Genomic DNA, 18,730 nt, shown 5'->3' on the forward strand with positions numbered 1-18,730 from the left:
TTTAATTAGCACATACTTTAAGCAATATGTAGAATTACCGGGGTGCAGAGATGGAGGGCATGCTGGGATGCTGCACGAGTGACTGGTGTGCGTGTCACAGCGCGTGCGCACGTGCATCACTTGTCCTGTGAATACCAAATGAGCGTGCTTGTAAATAAGGCTGGCTTTGCAAATAAAACAAGCACATTTTTAAGGCAGAAATCGGTAGGTGTTTGAAAAGGAAGGAAAAAACAAAACACATAACTCTATAAATTCCGTTCCTCGTGACCAGATCAATAAATGTTGAATTCCAAAAAGGATGACAGGTGCATCTTTCTGGCTCTCTGTCCTTCTGGAGAGGAAAAAAATAACTGCCAGCACCAGAAGGCCAAAATAGACCTTTCCAAATAGGAGAGACAGAGGAGGAGAGAGGCTCCCATTTTTTAAACGGCAAGCATTTGCATTAGGGCTGGCATCCACCATACACCACAAATACACACACACAATCACGCGCGCACACACATACACCCACACAAATGCAGACTGGCCAGGCAGCCCATGTGGCGTAGGGCCGGAGCCATGTTGGAGGAACCACTGAGGCGCATGGCGATGGCGCGTTGCTCTCCCAGGAAAACCAAACGCGTCGCCGTTGGCCCCGCGCCGTTCACCTGCTCCCGCCGAGGCATGATGGGTAGGGGGACACGGGCCACGGGGCCGCAGCTGGAGGGAAGGGAGGGGTAGAGTCTGCCGCGGTGTCCTGTCACGAGGGGTCTTCTGGTCCCATTAGCAGGGCTTGGTCAGGACGGGCCCCCAACCAGCCTGCCGCCGCAGCGGGGGCCGCAGTAAACACATGTCGACTGGCCACAACCAGGACACAGGCAGCACTACCCGCAGAGAAGGAGAGCTAATAGAGTGCTCAATGGGACAAACCTGTCCAAATAAAGAATAAAGCAGAGCGGAGAGAGGAGCCAGTCAGAGCTTTTCCTTTAATAGTCTACTCCACTTTACTGCAGACGAGGAGAAAGCTGACTGTGTGTGTGTGTGTGTGGCAGCTAATGAGGGAGAGAGCGAGCTTTGTACTGCAGGAATGTGGCTGTGTATTGTTTCAGACTGACAGCACAGAGATCCGGAAGCTTAAAACGTCCTCAGTAGAAATTTCGTGCTCGTGGGAGAAGGTTTAATTTGTTTGGAAAAACAGAAACGCATCCAAATGTTTTTGTGCATCTTTCTTTTTAAAATAAAAAACAACAAAAAAAGAGAGAGCGAACAGCAAAGCGGTTGACATGCGGGTAATTCCTCCTATAATTTAATACATTTCATTAGAAAATAAATAAATCTGAAATTGAAATAGTCGGGCTCCGTCATAGCACCCTAATGGAGCAAAAATAGCTGCTAATTCACATTTCTATTTTCTTCTCCCTCAAAAATGATTACAACACCATTACCAGGCAAACATCCCCCTGCCAGCCAGTATCGTTCTCACTGTGCTTAACAAAAAAAAGGAAAAAACTACACAAATCTCCGGAGACCAGCCACGGAAATGTCTTTTAATTTCAAAGTGAAACATTTAATTCTTGCTCTGTGAAACATTTGCTGAATCACATCGTTGCATCATTTTTTTATATATTTTTTTTCAAAGACTTGATAAACGTGTGTGTTGAAAGACGTTGTTCGGGGGTGCTCCTTCTTCTTCAGCTTTTATGTCTTTGTTGCCTGTGAATGTATACAGTAGAGAGCGGCGTGTGTGAGGCTCCCCTGGGAGGACTTTTTAATTTGTGGATTCTGACCCTCGTGCCATTCGCTCAAGGCCATCCATGAGCTCTCGGTACCGGCTATATCTGAAAAAAAAAAAAAAAACACTTGATACTAAAATTAGTCCAGACACTGTAGTAGTGCAGAACGAGAGGAAAAATCTTGAGGAAGAGAGAGAGACAGACAGAGAGGTGTGTGTTTGGTGGGGGTGGGGGGTCAGGCTCAAGTCAGGGCTCTGTAAACACATATTTACTGAACAACATTTATTATTACCCTGGAAAAAAGGACACTGTCTTCCTGCCAGACTTCTGAATTTTAATATATATTTTAATATAAAACATGTTGAAAAGTGACTAAACCACTCATGCAATTGAAGAAATGTGGCAACAACACACACACGCACACATTTAAATAAAGAAAAGAGTGAGAAACATGAAACATAGCCCTGCGCACACCTAATATCCAGCCACAGATCGAATAGAAATGAGGTCGGGCGGATTCCTTTTGAGCCAAACGCCTTTTTTTTTTTCTTCGTGAGAGTAAAATCTTTAGCACCTACCTGCAAGGATGTATAGGCAGACTGGCATCTGTGCTTGCCCTGCCATGTCTGAGGCATCTCTGCATCATTGTGGCAAAAAAAAAAAAAATCATCCAAGGACTGCAAGCTTGAGCAGGAGAAGAGTGCCTCCTAGTGGCAGAGAGCAAGCATGAACAGGATTGGAGGAAGCAGAGAGTGAAAGGGAGGGAGAGTCAATCTGTGTCAGAGCCTCGTGAAATAATAGTAGAGTCAGCTAATTCTAGTTTAGTGTACCGTCAATAATAGTAAGCTTGTTTGACCCCGCGAATGATGTTCCAGCTCGGGTCCAAGCTCAGCGCTTTCCTTTCTTGCCGCTGGCTCGCTCTGGCTCGGGGGACTGTGACGGCTGGTTTGACAGCCGTGAGTCATCCTAATGTGCTCGACTCTGGTGATCCAGAAACAGTCCAAATATTTACCAGTATTCAAGAGGAGGATGTGTTTAGCGTTTGTCACGGCACCATCGGGTCCGCTCGTCAGGTGCAGATACAGATATTATTCATCCACGATTAATATTTCCACCGGATCCATTGGGTTGGCGGGTAGGGAGGAAGTTGTTTATTGTGTCAGGTTGTAATTCACTCCTTCTCTGATTGGAGCTTTGTGAAAGCTAAAAAGAAGAAGAAGAAGCGGTGACTAACGGTGCACAGCTACTTGATATTCGTAGGTGCAAGCAGCTTGTTCCCATTTGACCAGGAGGAGTCGGAGCTGATTTAAAGACAAGAAGAGTAGAGGTCTTTAATTACAACCCTCTCTGTGGCTTCAGGCACCACTGGCCTCACTTCACAATTAAGACCAGCAGTTAGCGCAGAGCCAACAGACGGAGACGAGCACTTTAAGAAGCCGAGGGGAAAAAAGAAAAAAGAAGTCTCCACAACATCATTCTTGACAAAAGAACATCTTTTTTCTTGTCTTTTTTTGCTATCTAGAATTAGATATTTTAACCTTTTGCTCTTTTCTACAACATAATGGGATCAGCAAGCACTTCGGCACAAGTATACCTCACAGATCTCCCTCTCAAGCTCGGCCATTTCTTCACCTGCAGAGTGTTTCTTTGTAACACATGACCCCACGATGCATTCAGATAATGCCGACGGGCCGGCGTTAGTGTTCCCAGAAGCACCGTTCAACCCCTCCCATAACACACGGGCTGGTGTGCAGCGGGACTGTACTCCAGTGCCGTAATGGCCTCTGCAACGGTAATGTGTTTGGACAGATGGGAGAGGCAAGTGCTGATGTGCTTAACTACGCATTTTACAGCTAAACTATTAAAGAGTTGTGCTGTTTACACACCAACATTTGAATACCTGTCTTCAGGCCAGTTTAATTATCCGGGCCCTTCTGTTATTTCTGCTGCTTTGTTGTCTCTCAGCTTTTCGCACGAGGCATGAGAGATTTGTTTGCAGCTTCATTAAGATATGGCGCTGGTGGTGGTGGTAGCGGTTTGCAGGGTGCACAAAAAAAAAAGAAAAATAAAGGGGGGGAAGAAAAATATTTGAAAAAATTCCTGCTCAAGTATCTCATATTCTCTTCTACCAACACCACCCCCCAACACACACACCCACCCATCCACACAGATACTGTACACATCCGTTTTTCTTATAAAGTCATTTAAAGTGAGAAAATTAAAAAATGCCCCTGTGATGCGTGCACTTTGAAATCTCTCAGGGCTTTAGGCAAAGGGGAGGGGACAGCCGCCCCCAGTGCCTGCGATTCATCCTGAGACGTTTGATTAGTTTATGAGTGCTTATAGAGGGGTGGGGGGGAGAGAAGGGTTTGCATTATAATTTTTGTTTCATGAATTCCTTCATATGTTCATCTTCAGCTGCGCGTTCAAATAAACCATTAATCAAACAGAGGAGAAGAGAAGGGAGAGGGCATTTAGCCAGCAGAGCCACAGTCTCGGGGCCTCAGTGAGCTGGTGGATATGGTATTGAGAGACTGTAGGAAGCAGTGGTTTTTAATTATCTGGACTACGTACAGGATGCCGTTTTTGATTGTTTTAATGAGGCAGCTGGCCTATTGTCTCCCCTTAATTCCTCCATTGTTTTTAGAATATGTCATAGTTCTTTATTCTTTTATCAGGTGCTCTGCAGGAGGATTTAGACAATAGCCTTCATTCCAACTGCATTGGCCACTGCACAAAGGCAGCTCACACTGCAGACAGCAGGCAAACAAGTGCAAATCACAAGCTGCACTTTTCCCAGCCTTTTCCCCCAGTTTCACAACTTAACGCTTTTGGTCTTTCACTCTTAACTCTTGACCCTCACTCCCACCCCCCTCGCACACGTACCCCCACCCCTGCTTTCCTTTCCTTTCTTTCATTTCCCATTGCACCATGGGCATAGGTGGCCCGCCCCGTGTTTCTGTGATTTAAATCACCTGTCACGGAAAAGGGCCATCAGAGGCAAACAGGCATGACGGATTTTTCGAGAGCGCTCCTTCATGGGGTATTTGTTTTTTGTCTGTTGCCCACCTGGCGCCTCCACGCAGTCGCTTTTCAGAGCCTTGTATCTCCATATGTGCATGAAACGGACATGTTTCTGCACACTCGTTCTGTGAATGCACACATCTCTGCGCGCCCGCACCGTGGGCACGCATACGCATGCATGTTTGTTTATGTGAGGATGCTATGGCTGCACACTTAATCATATCAATTTCAGTTTTGTGACACAAAGCTACGCAAAGGATGCATGTCAAGTCTGAATGTAGATGCGTAACGTGTAGAGCTGTAATAATCAAACATCGGAGGGGAAGCAGCTGCTTGTTTCCAGTTCTCATTCTGATGACAATATAAGTGTAGTTTAAAGCATAATCCTGCAGCCTGAGCTCATGTACCTTACTAGCCTGTCTTGGTTGAGTGAGTGAGTGGAACGAGCAGAGTGCTGCCTCTGTGTTTTGTGCGGCTCACTAAAACTGGGACATGCAGTCCTAAAAAACTCACTCCCAGCATTCTCACACACAACAGATGGATCTGTAGCATTCTTGGCTGAAGGGATGCAATCTGAGCGCATATTCCTCCATGAAAATGCAGTTTTAAAAAAAAAAAAAGGCGAAAGATTTCCATCAGACTCCACATAATCTGCTTCATTTTCAGCTGAGAGAGCATACAGCATCTTTGATTTGGATTGATCTTCCCCACCCCACCCAAGAAAACACTGATTTGTATCTGAGCGCCGAGGCCTCGTTGGTAATTCCCTTTGTAAGCGCGTTTTTGAACTAAGGGATCCTCGCGGAGGAGAGAAACTTTTTTTTTGTGGCTATGGCTGCGATATATTCCACCGCCATTGTCAGTGGCAGTTTGTATCTACCTTGATGGTAACTTGGGCAGACAGTGGAGAGGAGTTTTGTTATTTTAATTAGGAGATAAAAATTCAAAGGGCCTCTCCAGGCAGTGTGTGGTATGACAGAATCAAAACGATGAAGTGGAGCGGCCTGAAGTGTGTGTCTCGTCACAGCAGATTGGACGACAGATAGGCACTGCTCTTTAAAGTGGCGCTGGGACGCACGCGCCCATGCACGCACACACTCAAGGGGAAGGGGAAGTGTGCACACAAATGGGACTTTGAGAGATAGCATATTTTAATACCATTTCAGTCCTTTGACACATTTGTGCTGGTCTAATTTCCAGTGCTTCACCAGCAGATAGGAGAGGGCTAGAGAGGTTTTAATCAGGACAGTGATGCGAAATCTTAAATATTCAATTTCCTGTTGAAATAACGGGGCACCTCATTCTGCAGACTTAACAGCGATTTGGACGTAACGCGTGCCGTGGCGGCGTAAAGACTTGGCGGCTCCGTCTCTGTGGCCGTGCCTCTAATAAACAGACAGAAAAGTGGATTGGTCCTTCTTGCACCTTCGCCGTGTCTGCAGGGCGGTTTTAAACCTGGTGATTCACAGGTTTTGTGTAAACATGAGTAATCAGTGTTGCACATGTGCCGGGGCTTTCTATAGCAGTGTCCCCCTGCCTTCACACCTCTCCTCAGGACTCTCTTTATTCCGCATCAGCCAGGGCTCAAATCACATGTCTCCCGTCGCCGCCTCCCCCCCTTCTCAGCCTGACACTCCGTCGGTATGTTTGCACATCTTTGAAAGCTAACAGCACGCTTTAATTAATTGTCCAGCTTTCCTCAGAAACAATGTCCTAATTCTGCCATTTAGCGACGGCGTATCATAGTTTGTTGTTATCTCCCCAGCCAGATTTCTGTAAATAGTCATATTAAAAACTTTAATCTCTTCAATGGAAAATGAAGTGCAGCTGAAAAGCCTGTCATGTGCTGAGATAAATATTATCTAAGCTAAAACCTTCACTCTCTCCCTCTGCCACCCTCCCTCCCTGCTTCCTCCTGCACACCGCCCCACCCCACCCTTTCTCCGACTTAATGAATATGTTCAGAAGATTTCAGAGGAATGCTTAATCCCAAAACACAACAATCTAATATTATGGAGGACCTGTCTCAGTGTTCTAGCTGACTACAGCACTCTAGACTACAGTTTAGCCCAGCTGAGGTGCACTTTGCTTCTGGATATGAGTGCCAGGAGCCTTGAAAGAAATTTGAGTGGCAGTAAAAAAAAAAAGATCAGGGATATTCACCAAAATTATCGAGAAAATAAAAGTACACGAGATTTGTGCCCTCACGCCAACGTAAACAGTCACCCTGCTCACGGTGCTAAAAAATGACATTTAAAAAAAGCGAGTGTCTTTCAGGAGAGTGCGAAGAATCTACACATCTCAGTGTTTTCATTGATACAGCAGAAAGAAAGAAAAGCTGTCGCACTAAAAACTGCTGCCAGCTTGCTGCCAGTTATCAAGAGTAATATTGGCACTGATTTTAGAAAACACATGTTCCTGCTAAGAACTTTCCGTTCTGGTTTATTTTTTTGTCATTTTGATGACCTGACCCTTTGTATTTCTGACGATTTGTTATTTAAGAATACTATCAAGACTTCAGGATGATTCATTCAAGCTCCGCAGTTACGCAACACCCATTCAAGTGTTTGACTTGTGCGCAAGCAATTACCATTTCTCCTTCTGCGTAATGCTCTGACATTTAAGACCAGAATTAGTCGCGCGCGCACGAAACGGCGCTCTCTCCTCCCTCGCAGCAGGCGCTTAAACGTCTCCTCTATCTCCTGTTTTGTCCAGGTGGCCAACTGTGGTGCACTACCACCAAGAACATGATGGAGGGCGAGGAGCTGGTGGCGTTTGCGGTGGACTTTGACTCCCGTCTGCAGCCGGTGAACCACATGTCTCTGAGTGAGGGCATGTACCCAGCCAGGCTGCTGGACAGCATCCAGCTCCTGCCGCAGCAGGCCGCCATGGCTTCCATCCTGCCCACTGCCATCGTCAACAGTGAGTGTCTGCACATGCACCGGCACCGGAGCTGGAACGAGATGTTCTTTTGTTTAGACATGCACAATCGCACTCCTGTTCTGTCTCTCTCACACACACACACACACACACACCAGTCCACAGCCTGCACTCAGTCACCTGCTTAACAAGGAGCGTCGTCTCCGCCCGGGCGTAGATTAACCCAGATGAGTCTCTGCGCTGGAGATAAGAGCCATCGACCTTCAAGTTTGGGGGGGTTCACATAAACACACTGAGGCTCGAACTAACGTGTTAATTGCAAAATACACGCCTCATGCAAATAGTGTGTTTGTTTACTTAGCGAGGGCTATCTGGGTTCAGCTCGACAGGGAGGCTTCTGTAAGCAGATGGTCCAGTGTTCTTGTTTGCCCTTGAGAAAGGGCACCAACCCACTGGTAGCAACACAGCGATATGCTGCAGCCGAGGATTTGGTGGAAAAGCCTTTAACGCAGGCTTTGAGAGGCAGGACTGTAGACGTATGAGAGGCGCTTGCGCAGGCCCTTTATCTTTAAATATAAAAGTGCTGTTTGTATCCTGATGTCACATCCCCTCTGTCCCTTTCTGTCTCCCCACCCCTCTCCAGAGGACATCTTCCCCTGCAAAGCATGTGGAATCTGGTTTAGGAGCGAGAGGAACCTGCAGGCTCATCTCATGTACTACTGCAGCGGGCGGCAGAGGGAGCCAGAGACGGTGGTGGAGGAGAATGACAGTGGCCCACACCAGACCCCCAGTATCTGTCCCTTTCCACAGTGCAATAAGAGCTTCTCCGGACCCAGGGCCCTAGAAATGCACTTGAGCACCTCGCACAGTGGTGAGTATTAAGGTCATGGGTCAGAGAGGCAACAGATATCTTTTTTTTTTTTTTTTAATGTATGGATCCCCCAAAAGCCAAAGTTCACTAAATATTAAATGAAAGCCTGCATTTATTCACATGGTCTTTAGGCTGGCTTGAAAAACACCCCAACTGTCATATATTTTGAGGAATATACATATCGTACTGTCAGCTGGTATAGTTGACAGTTTATCCTTGAGCCATAAAAAAATAGAGTGGATGGGAATAAGCTTGGCATAATGCATGAGTGTTTGATGGTTTCTACAGTTAACTCTAAAGGAGAAGTGGGAGGCGAGATTCTGAGCATTTTTTCCCTTTTATCTCCTTCACAGGTGTCAAAATGGAAGAGAGCCTCCCTCCTGGCACCAGCTTGAAATGCACAATCTGTAACTACACGGCAGATTCTCTTATTACATTCCAGCATCACATCATGTCTCACCTGTCACAGGCGGCCTTCAGATGCAATCACTGCCATATCAGCTTCCAGAGCCACAGGGAACTCTTACAGCATCAGGACTTACATGGGCATGGCAGCAAACTTCACAGGGAAGGTAACGGCACAGAGCACTCCCCCAGGGGGCCGGAGGAAAGCCTCCAGCAGCAGCAGCAGCAGCAGCAGGCCCGCACTGAGCTGGCCAACAGGAAGGACGCTCTGCTCGGAAGTCCCAAAGGGACCCTCAACAAGGAGACCAGCACAGACGGGGAAGCTGACAAGACTGAGAAGAAGCCCATGCTGTCTGTTCAGAAGGGAGAGGCCCACCCAGGCAGCAAAGCCAGTTTTTCTTACACTAGGATCAAGTCTGAGCCCTCCAGCCCCCGACTGGCCTCCTCCCCTGTGCAGCATAACATGCCTACATTTCCCATGGGCCCCTTCTTGTCTCAGTTTGCGTTCTCCCAAGACATTTCAGTAGTCCCGCAGGCTTCTGAGATTCTGGCTAAAATGTCAGAGCTAGTTCACCGGAGGCTGCGCCACGGAGGGAACAGCTACCCCCCTGTCATCTACAGTCCTCTTATGCCCAAAGGGGCCACCTGTTTTGAATGCAATATCACCTTCAGCAACCTGGACAACTATTTGGTCCACAAAAAGCACTACTGTAACAGCCGCTGGCAGCACATGGCCAAGTCCCCCGACTTCTCTGCCCTCTCGGATAAGGTCCCCGAGGCGGTCAGCCCCAACAGCGGTCACAGTTCTGTTAGCATGTTGGCCGGCTGCCACCCGTCGGAGGCTGACAGCCACCTCATGCAGTCAGCTTGCCTGAACTCCAGCGTGTTGGACATGATCAACGCTGGGGCTAAAGGCCCCGATAAGGATCTAGCAGGACAGGTGAAGAAGGTCTCCACGCCAACTGGGGCTGAGGAGAGGCTGAATGACAAGCAGATGGAGGGGAAGAGCCCCAGCACAGGTTTGGTGGAAAGTGACAACGATCCGACCAAGACGACTTGCGACGCCTGTAATATCACGTTCAGTCGTCACGAGACCTACATGGTCCACAAGCAGTACTACTGCGCCACTCGTCATGATCCCCCCATGAAACGTATGCCCACCAACAAGGTGCCCTCCATGCAGAGAACCATGAGGAGCCGTAAGCGCAGGAAGATGTATGAGATGTGTCTCCCTGATCAGGACCACCAGAGGCCCCCTATGGGTCAGCCAGGTTTCCTTGGGGTTCCTCCCATGAACCCTTGCACATCCCAGGAAGCTGTAGAGAGCCTTTCAGACCGCTTCCATCCCCGCTGTGATATGTTCCCAGGTATGGTACCTAAACACCTGGAGGCATCTCTGACTGTCACCAAACCCGTTCTGGCTCCCAAATGCAACATCGTGGAGCCACAGGAGCTGGACGCTCCCATTGACCTTAGCAAAAAATGCTCGCCGGTATCCGACAAGTCATGTAGCTCTCCCAAAAGACTTTTGGACTATCATGAATGCGCAGTGTGCAAGATAAGTTTTAACAAAGTGGAGAACTACCTGGCGCACAAACAGAACTTTTGCCCCGCAACGGCCGCCGCAACGGCCGCCGCCACTGCCGCACAGCAGCAGCCACAACAGCAACAACAGCACAATGAGAGCGGCGGCCTGGAGACGACCATGTTCCCAGATGTGAAGAGTGAAAGCAGCGGTAACCCAGATGAAGTCTATGATAAGAACCCAGGCAAATGTGAGAAGAATGGCAATGGGAAGGTGATGGTGCAGAATGGAGGCATGTTTCCTCCACACCTGGGGCCCGTGCCGGGTCTCAAGTCTTTCGCTGAACCCCAGCTCATCCCATCAAAAGAGGACAGCAAGAATATGTTTCTGCCCCACTGCCTCTACCCTGGAGCAATAAAGAAGGTCAAAGGTCCTGAGCAAATATCGCCGTATTTTGGGATAAAACCAACTGACTACGGGGGGCCAGTGGTGCAGGGAGAGACTGGTGAACAGGAGCAAAGTGTTAATGGGGGAGGAGGTGCTGGAGGAGGAGAGACGGGAACAACCAGAGAGCAGGCCACACAGCCTGCTGCTAACGGCTGCCCTCACCCTGGCAAGGAACCCCTTCCCCTCCTGCCCAAAAACCGAGGCATGGTCATTGTCAACGGGGGGCATAAGTCCGAGGAGCGTTCAGGCACAGCACCGCCGCAGCAAGAGAACCAGCCCCAGCCAGACAGCCAGCCCCCCAATCCCTCACCGACGTGGGCCACCGAAAATCAGACCGACTCCAACGAGAACATGTCGCCTTCCTCCAAGTCCCCAAACGAGGAGGCGGCGCCCACAGCCAATAAGGGCGTGAACGGCTCCGGAAGCGGCAAGTACTGCCGCCTCTGTGACATCCAGTTCAACAACCTGTCAAACTTTATTACCCATAAGAAGTTTTACTGTTCGTCACATGCTGCCGAGCATGTAAAATAAGAGAAGACACGTTCTTCATCCTCCCCCTCGCTCCTTCCCCCGACACCTTCCCCCCCTTACTGACTTTTCCTCCTTTCTTTTTTTTTTTTGGTACACTGTTGTGTCTGGAATAGTGCATCATGCAGTGCTAACCGCTGCTTGTGGACAATCAAGAGAAGCTTCTTCTTTCATCGTTTTAAGACTTACAAATGCAAAACCATTGGTTTAAAAAAAAAAAAAAAAGAAAAGAAAAGAAAAAGAAAAATGGATCAAGAATAATATTGGTGCCACTTTCACATTAATTTATTTTACAATCAGTATTAATAGGAGTAGTGGTCTTAATTTAAATTCAAAATGAAATTTATATCAGAGTTGTTTGTAATGTTATTGTATAGTCATTCTTGTGTAGCACACATATTGTTTACACTGTAATGTAGGCTCAATGAAACAATAGACAATACAAAAATGAGATGCATTTTAGACACAAAAATAGCTACTGAGGCACTTGTGTATTCTTATTTGCTGTACCAGTTTCTGTATATGGCCAAAATGTCACTTGCAGTTTGCTACTAATGACTTGTTAGCCTTAAAAAGCCGCCGTTTTGGGGGGGGGGGGGGGGGTGATCACCTGGCACAACCCTGCATCTCACATTTTGGCATATACACATGGCTTTGCATACATATGTGGCTGTTTGTCCCTGTCTCTTTTCTTCAACTCAGATGTGGATGTTTTCATGAGGATGGCAGCATTCTTGTATAGTACTCGTATTTCTGTTTGATGATACACTTTGGTCTCCCTTTTTCAAATTTTGCTCTCAATGCAATACTTTGTAAATGAGGGAACATTACTGAAAGCAGTATTACGAAATGGGGACTGTGCATATAATTATTTGTAACCCCATTGGGAATTTAAAAACAAAAAGAGAAAAAAAAAAGCAAGTTGTACAAGAATTAAGTTTATTGCTGACGAACAAGATGGGTTGGGAGGTCAGTGGGGGATACTGATGTAAAATGATCATTCCAATGTCCTGATTATGGGAGAAAATGTTTCTTAAAACGTTGTTGCTATGCATGTATATGGATGGAATTAAATTCCAGATCTGTTGGAAATTTTTATTTTGATGTGGTGTCATAATTAAACTTAAATCCTCAGGATAAACCAGTGCTTTCTGGTGTTTCTTTCACATGAATCTATACCAGAAAATAAGATCACTGCAGTGTTATACGAACAAACAAACAAACACTTATATATAAAGATTTATTTTTGAAAAAGATTTGCAGTTTTAAAAAAAAGTCCAAAAAACAGGAGGTCAGCTATATGCGAGTAACAAAATGAAGTGATGCAGCAGCGCAAGAGGACTCCATGTATCTTCCCTTGTGGCTATAACATGGCAGAATATTAAGACAGAACCAAGTGAGATAAAAAAAAAAAAAAAAGGTATCCGGTTGAGCGGTGACGTGTGTGTGGCCTTTGCATTGATAAGGAATAATGTATTAATTTTTTTGGTACTGGCCAATCAGGTGAAGAGCCTGAAATAACAACTTGAAAGATAAGATGAATCTAAGACAGGAAATACTTCATCACATTGAATACCCTCCAGTTATCTTCAATTAAAAAGCTTCCAATGAAGCAGAGCTCTGCAAAAAAGTGTGTTCTGAAATTGACTGCTTGATGAACCTTAGCAGACGTGTAGACAATCGTTCCAGATTGCTGCAAAGAAATGTTTAAAAAAATAAAAAAAGTAACTTGATTGTCTTATTACTCCATTCATGTCTGGGGTGTAGTTACATTTTGGACACGGGTCACTCGCTCTGCTGCTTGGCTTGTCGTTGGTTGACTAGCTTCCTCAGGTGCTGGCTGATGGCAGATGGCTTCTTGTAGATCATTCGCCGGTCTGCTCCTTTTATGTGAATGTGATTGGCCGACGGGTAGGATTCCTCCAGAAACCTCTTTTGAAGCTTCGCTACCATCTGGTGCATGGGGAATATGATTTACCATGTTATTAGAGCATTGTTCAGTCACTGTACCAGACCTAATGATGCAGCATGAAGTTGTGCAGTTACAGTAAAGGCACTCACTCGGTTTAGGTGTTCTGGCATTTGCATGTCAAAGGAGTCCCCCGTGAGCACGCTCACTGATGTCCTGCTGGAGAGGGGCTTAAACTTTGTTATGTCCCTTTGAAAGAAAAAGGAAAAAAAAACAGAATAATAATTTTGTTTAATATTTTTGAAGTTCACTTCAATTCAATTCCACATGCAAATGTGCAAAACCATCCAGAAAAATCTGGGGGGGGGGAGAAGCGTCTACATATCTTTACCATACCTTACTTGAGCTGCACTTTCATTCAGAAAGTAATGCTCATCGACAGCAGCACTTTGGTGTGCAGGGTTACTTTGTAGGTATTTCTGTAGGAACAGAAAAAAAACCCCATGAAAGATCAATACAGGCTAACAAAAACAAAGAATTTCCACAGTTATCAGAAATGTACGGCAGCCCTGAGAGGTCAAATGGACTCCAACTTAAGAAAACACCAACAAATAGAAAAACGCTGCCAAAGCACATAAAACACACACACACACACACACACACACACACACACACACAAACACAGTGGAAATGGAAAAAAAAACAGAGAAGGAATAAAGTGAAGGATTGCACTGAGGCACGCTTAAAAGTTCAGAGAGTTCATCGATGTTGTGAGGGAGAAAAGGGCAATGGGAGTTTTAAAATCACGTTTTCCCAACATATTGTAGATACATCTTCGCTGTTTACTGTTAACTTTTCGGTTCTGCACTTTCGTCACGTTATCGTCTCCCCAAAAACTTCAGTTGTGTTTTGTGAGCTTTTGCAGCATTTTTCTCTTTGCTGGTGTTTTCTTAAGTTGGAGCGTTTGACCTCTCAGGGCCACCGTACAAAAGAGAACACAAACAAAAAACACGGTCGCTGATGGTCACTATTTAACAAAAACTAAACTAACCATTCAGGTAGATGCGTGCAAACATCCACCGTATCCTTGTTAACCTCATCAAAACTGCACAGGTGAAACATTCTCTCCCCGTTTGAGACTGAAAGCATTTAGTTACTCCAGCCAAACACAGATCTGAACAGACCGTTGATTTCTTCTCAGGCACGCAATAAAAATGGGCAGCACAAGTATCTGATCAACTCTGACATTGGCCAACTTGTGATGGCAAAGAAACTGGGTGATAACATCTGCAATTGTCGCCATGTTGTTCCAGTTTACCTGCCAAAAGTTGCCCAAAGAAGGATAACCTGTGAAACCGGCAGCACGGTCTCAATCAACCGAGGCTCACTGATGTGCAGCAATGTGTGGCTTGTGTGGTTAAATACCACTGCTGAAAGCTCCTATAGAGGGTGCATCTATGAATCGGACAGAACTTAAATGAAGAAACGTGAGATTAACAGAAGACCTAGTTTGTTGTGATGAATCGCATTAAAAAAATGATTTATACATAAAAAGTTCTGTGCAAATTATAAGACACTAAAAGTAAATATCCTTTTGAGAACTCATGTCACTAATTTGCGAACTAATGTTTGTAAAAATACTGTACACTTCACTTCATACAAAGTGCACTTTACAGATAAAAACTAAACCTTCCTGCCTGTGTTTTGCCTTTCACATAATTTTTCACATCAGTTGCAGGACTCCCTATTCTTCCTGTGTTCTTTCTGAATCAATGTTTGGAGTCTTTGTGGTGCTAGTTGATGAATATGATGGGATTGATTAAGGGCTGCACGATTAATCGTTAGAAAATCGCGATCTCGATTCATACTTATGTGCGATCTCATTTCCAAATGACAACGATTAAAAAAAAAAAAAAAAAAAAAAAGACGACGATGACGATTGTACCGCATTTTGATCCGGGACGTACTCTGCATGAAAACAAGCGCTCACTCTTCCTGCTCAACAAATGACAAGGGCGGAGCCTTATACCACGTGATACAGAAGCTGTGCCGTGTGATGCTAAAATTAGCAGGGAAAAAACAACAGAGAGCACGTCAGGGATGAGGAGAAAGTGACAGGAGAAAATCCGTTCCGGTCAACCAACCAAACACCAATAACGGGAACCTTGATGTGCAGTTAATAAGTGCAATAAATATTTATACTGGAAAAGAGAATCGTGATCTCAATTCTAAGCCAAAAAATCGTGATTCTCATTTTATGCAAAATCGTGCAGCCCTAGATTGATTGGAGTTGCATGATGGAAAAAAATTCTGAAGAGTCTTTAGAATAACTTTTGCACAGTAAAAGTAAAAAAAAAAAAAAACTAAATGTGCAGGTACCCATACCCGCTGATGGGTAATTGAGCAATCCCAATTAAAGAATTAACAAGTCAATTTTGGGGGCATGTGAATAACCTTATTCCACAGTCACCTTTTTTACCTGTCTTCACATGCCTCTAATCCCATATCAACTCATACAAACCTTTTATGTTTGTCTAAAAACCCAAGATCCTTGGACAAATAGCTCCATGCACAATGCAATGTCTTTCAGTGAGAACAAAAACGCCCCCAACTTCTTTCTTTCCGCCACAGAAAAATTATATTAGCAGAATAATTTGTAAAAGATGGGAAAAGTAGTGATAACGTTTTCTATAGTAAGCCGATCTGAATGCAGTGAAGGCAGTGTCCATCTCATTCAGCAGAGCAGCTCAGAGCAGCTCAGAGCAGGAACAAACTGATAACACTTCTGAAATCTGTCTCTTGTTCTCGGGCTGAAAAAAGTTCACCGCGCTTCAGAATTCACGGGAATTTGCAAAATCGAGCAGAACTCGCCTTTAACTTCATCCGTCACCTGAACGCAATGAAACCAGACACCCTTTGGTGCTTTCATCACTGCGGCAAACAATTCGGGTCCAGTTCAATTAAGCAGCGGTTACATGTACATGCCCTTGAGAAATGGAATGCATGCTATATTGAGTCCAGTGTGTATGTGTGTGTGAGTCTCTGTGTGTACATTATAACCTTCACTAGCCCGTCTAAAAAACCTTTTTCTGTCCTTGGAGAATTCAAGCACAATGATGTCCTTATCTCCTTGGCAACAACTGTAACACTTGAAAAGCTGAAATAGGTCCCTCATCACTGCTGCCATCAAATCGTGGGTGGCTGGCAGCAGAGAACAAGGCGTCTTAACGAACTGTTCTCATTCATCTCCTAGCATACGTCACTGCATCGCACAGACAACTGCAGGAGACGAGTGAGCAGATGTGAGCAGATGTTAGAAAAATGTCACTCAAAGTTCATTAAAAGGGTTAAAAAAAAAGGAAGCAGGAATTAACTTCTCTCTAATAGTCTGTCTATAATGTCCCTGACATGACTGTCACGGCCTTTGTTTTTCTGCTAATACAGGCATCAGTGTGTAGAGAGCATTTCTCCGTGCTTTTAAAGATACTGGCTTGTTGTTGTTCATCATCAAAATCCATTACTACCCCCGAGCCTCTGATGTTTTTCAATAGGACGTGGAAATGACTACAGGACTTCATGACAGGCAGAAGTGCCACAGCTGTATGTGTGATTCACAGACAAATCTGAGTATGGACGAATGCAAAATAACCCCTCCTCCCTCCTCTATAGGGGAAAAACACTCATCTGCAATACACAGCAAAAGACGCTTGTAGCTTTTATTAACAGCGTCTTCCTCACTCACCGTATGACCTGTCAAAAGGCCAGGTTTTACAATATAGCAGGCATCACGAGATGCAGGGCATCACGCATCGTGTCAGCTCCAGGAGACGGGTTCAATTTTGGTTTATTTAAAATGTCTCGTGTCATATCATGCCAAATTCACAGTCTCTGACATTATGAAGACAAACGCTCCTGCTATCATCACCCACTCGCATCTCTGCTGAGGAGGAGACGCGATTGTTCTCGCATTAGCGCCATCCTGTGGCTGCACGGGAAAAGGTGAGAGGGAAAAGATTTGAATGCCTGAAAGATATCAATTTTTACTGCTGATTTTAATTCAGTTAAAAGAACACGCGCTATAGATGAAAAAGGAGGAGGGGGAAAACTGTATTCAGCCTACAAAGATGGCATGTTATGATAGTACCTCTGTACCCTGACCATTAGTTACATACTCCCAAATCCCTTTAAAGTCACACCAGACTCGCTGTGTCACATTCACACAACATTTCAGTGTTTTAATGTTGAGGACGTGCTTCACTGTAGACGCATGTACACTGTATAGTGTGTCAGCCTGACCTGTCGCTGAATGACCTCTTCTGAGACATTCTCGCCTTTCACAGTCGGTTCAATGGCCCCCAGTATGATCAGCATGCGGCTCAGCCCCGTGGCCGCTGAAAACTGCTTGGCTTGGAATGAAGGCACCACCTTACCATACCTGGAAAAAATGACAAGACCTTGAGCAGGAGAACAGCTACGGCTTTTTAAAGTCCTGTGGTAACAGCGTGACAGTAACCGTTACAGTAGTGTCATGTTTCTGTCCTCCTCATGAACCCAGATTTAATATCCAATTGGGAATATTTAGCTCGCGTATTTGCTAAATGCTACATGACATTAGTTAGCTAGCTTGTTGCAGTAATGTCAGTTCATCGCAGATTATCACATAAAGCAACCGCTTTCTCATGTTAGAAACAATGTTAAAGAGATATGTACAATTTGAAATTCTGTGTTGTGTTCTGTTTAAGTTGACTTTTTTCTTTGTTCTGTGTTTTTTCTTCCGGGAAAAGGACAAAAGAGCAAAACGAAAAATGATTCAAAAGTTCTTACAGTTGCAGTTAAGGCACTCTGTCAATAAAACAAGCTATAAGCTACCTGCTCTGAACTATAACACAGGTAAGATAAGAAAACTGAATCATGTTTGTGAATAAATGTAATTAACAATTTACAACAGTCACACATTAAATGAGCGGTCATCCTCAGAGGCCTAATGTTCACAGCTGTAAATGACTGAGATGGTCTTAAACCGCGAAGCAGCACGCTAAGGCTCTGAATGGTGCCATGATTGAGAAAGGCCACACGTAACAACTCCAGCGATGTCACACATACTATTTGCTTTTCCTCAAGTCTTTTTCAACCATAAATCTTAAAATTTGTCTTTGAAAACATTTGCCTGGGGAATGAGAAATACTGTTTTGTTTTTTGTTCTTTTTTAGCAGGTGAGAGAAGTAGAGCTGCAGGATTTTGTAACTCAGGAGCCCCAATCGGTTTCGGCTCACTGGTGCTCTGAATTGACTGGTTTCAGCCTGCAGAGCCCAATCAATAGTGCCACTCGCCACTGCTGCCGCTATTGCCGTGCCCCGCACCCTGCCCCTACATAGAGCACGCACACTGCAGATCTGTACCCCTGCACGGAGAGACACTCCTACCTGCTT

At 45.2% G+C, this 18,730-nt stretch overlaps 2 protein-coding genes across 3 annotated transcripts in view; one reads left to right on the forward strand and one right to left on the reverse strand.

The window, feature by feature from the left end:
- The window catches only part of zfpm2a (zinc finger protein, FOG family member 2a), a 123,488-nt gene extending 111,204 nt beyond the window's left edge, over positions 1-12,284 (forward strand). For both annotated transcript variants that reach the window (XM_040012721.1, XM_040012720.1), the window contains exons 6-8: positions 7,452-7,658; positions 8,260-8,487; positions 8,841-12,284. In XM_040012721.1, the coding sequence (XP_039868655.1) occupies positions 7,452-7,658; positions 8,260-8,487; positions 8,841-11,395 (2,990 nt within the window). In that variant the 3' untranslated portion in view covers positions 11,396-12,284. The remainder of the gene's footprint in view (positions 1-7,451; positions 7,659-8,259; positions 8,488-8,840) is intronic.
- Positions 12,285-12,479: 195 nt separating this feature from the next.
- Positions 12,480-18,730, reverse strand: part of si:dkey-122a22.2 — a 29,782-nt gene continuing 23,531 nt past the window's right edge. The window contains exons 8-11 of the mRNA XM_040012722.1: positions 17,598-17,736; positions 13,698-13,780; positions 13,454-13,550; positions 12,480-13,345 (exon numbers count right to left, since the gene is read on the reverse strand). Of these exons, the coding sequence (XP_039868656.1) occupies positions 13,178-13,345; positions 13,454-13,550; positions 13,698-13,780; positions 17,598-17,736 (487 nt within the window). The 3' untranslated portion in view covers positions 12,480-13,177. The remainder of the gene's footprint in view (positions 13,346-13,453; positions 13,551-13,697; positions 13,781-17,597; positions 17,737-18,730) is intronic.

The sequence above is a fragment of the Simochromis diagramma genome, unplaced genomic scaffold (assembly GCF_900408965.1).
Source record: "Simochromis diagramma unplaced genomic scaffold, fSimDia1.1 OVJJ01000618.1, whole genome shotgun sequence".
NCBI lineage: Eukaryota > Metazoa > Chordata > Actinopteri > Cichliformes > Cichlidae > Simochromis > Simochromis diagramma.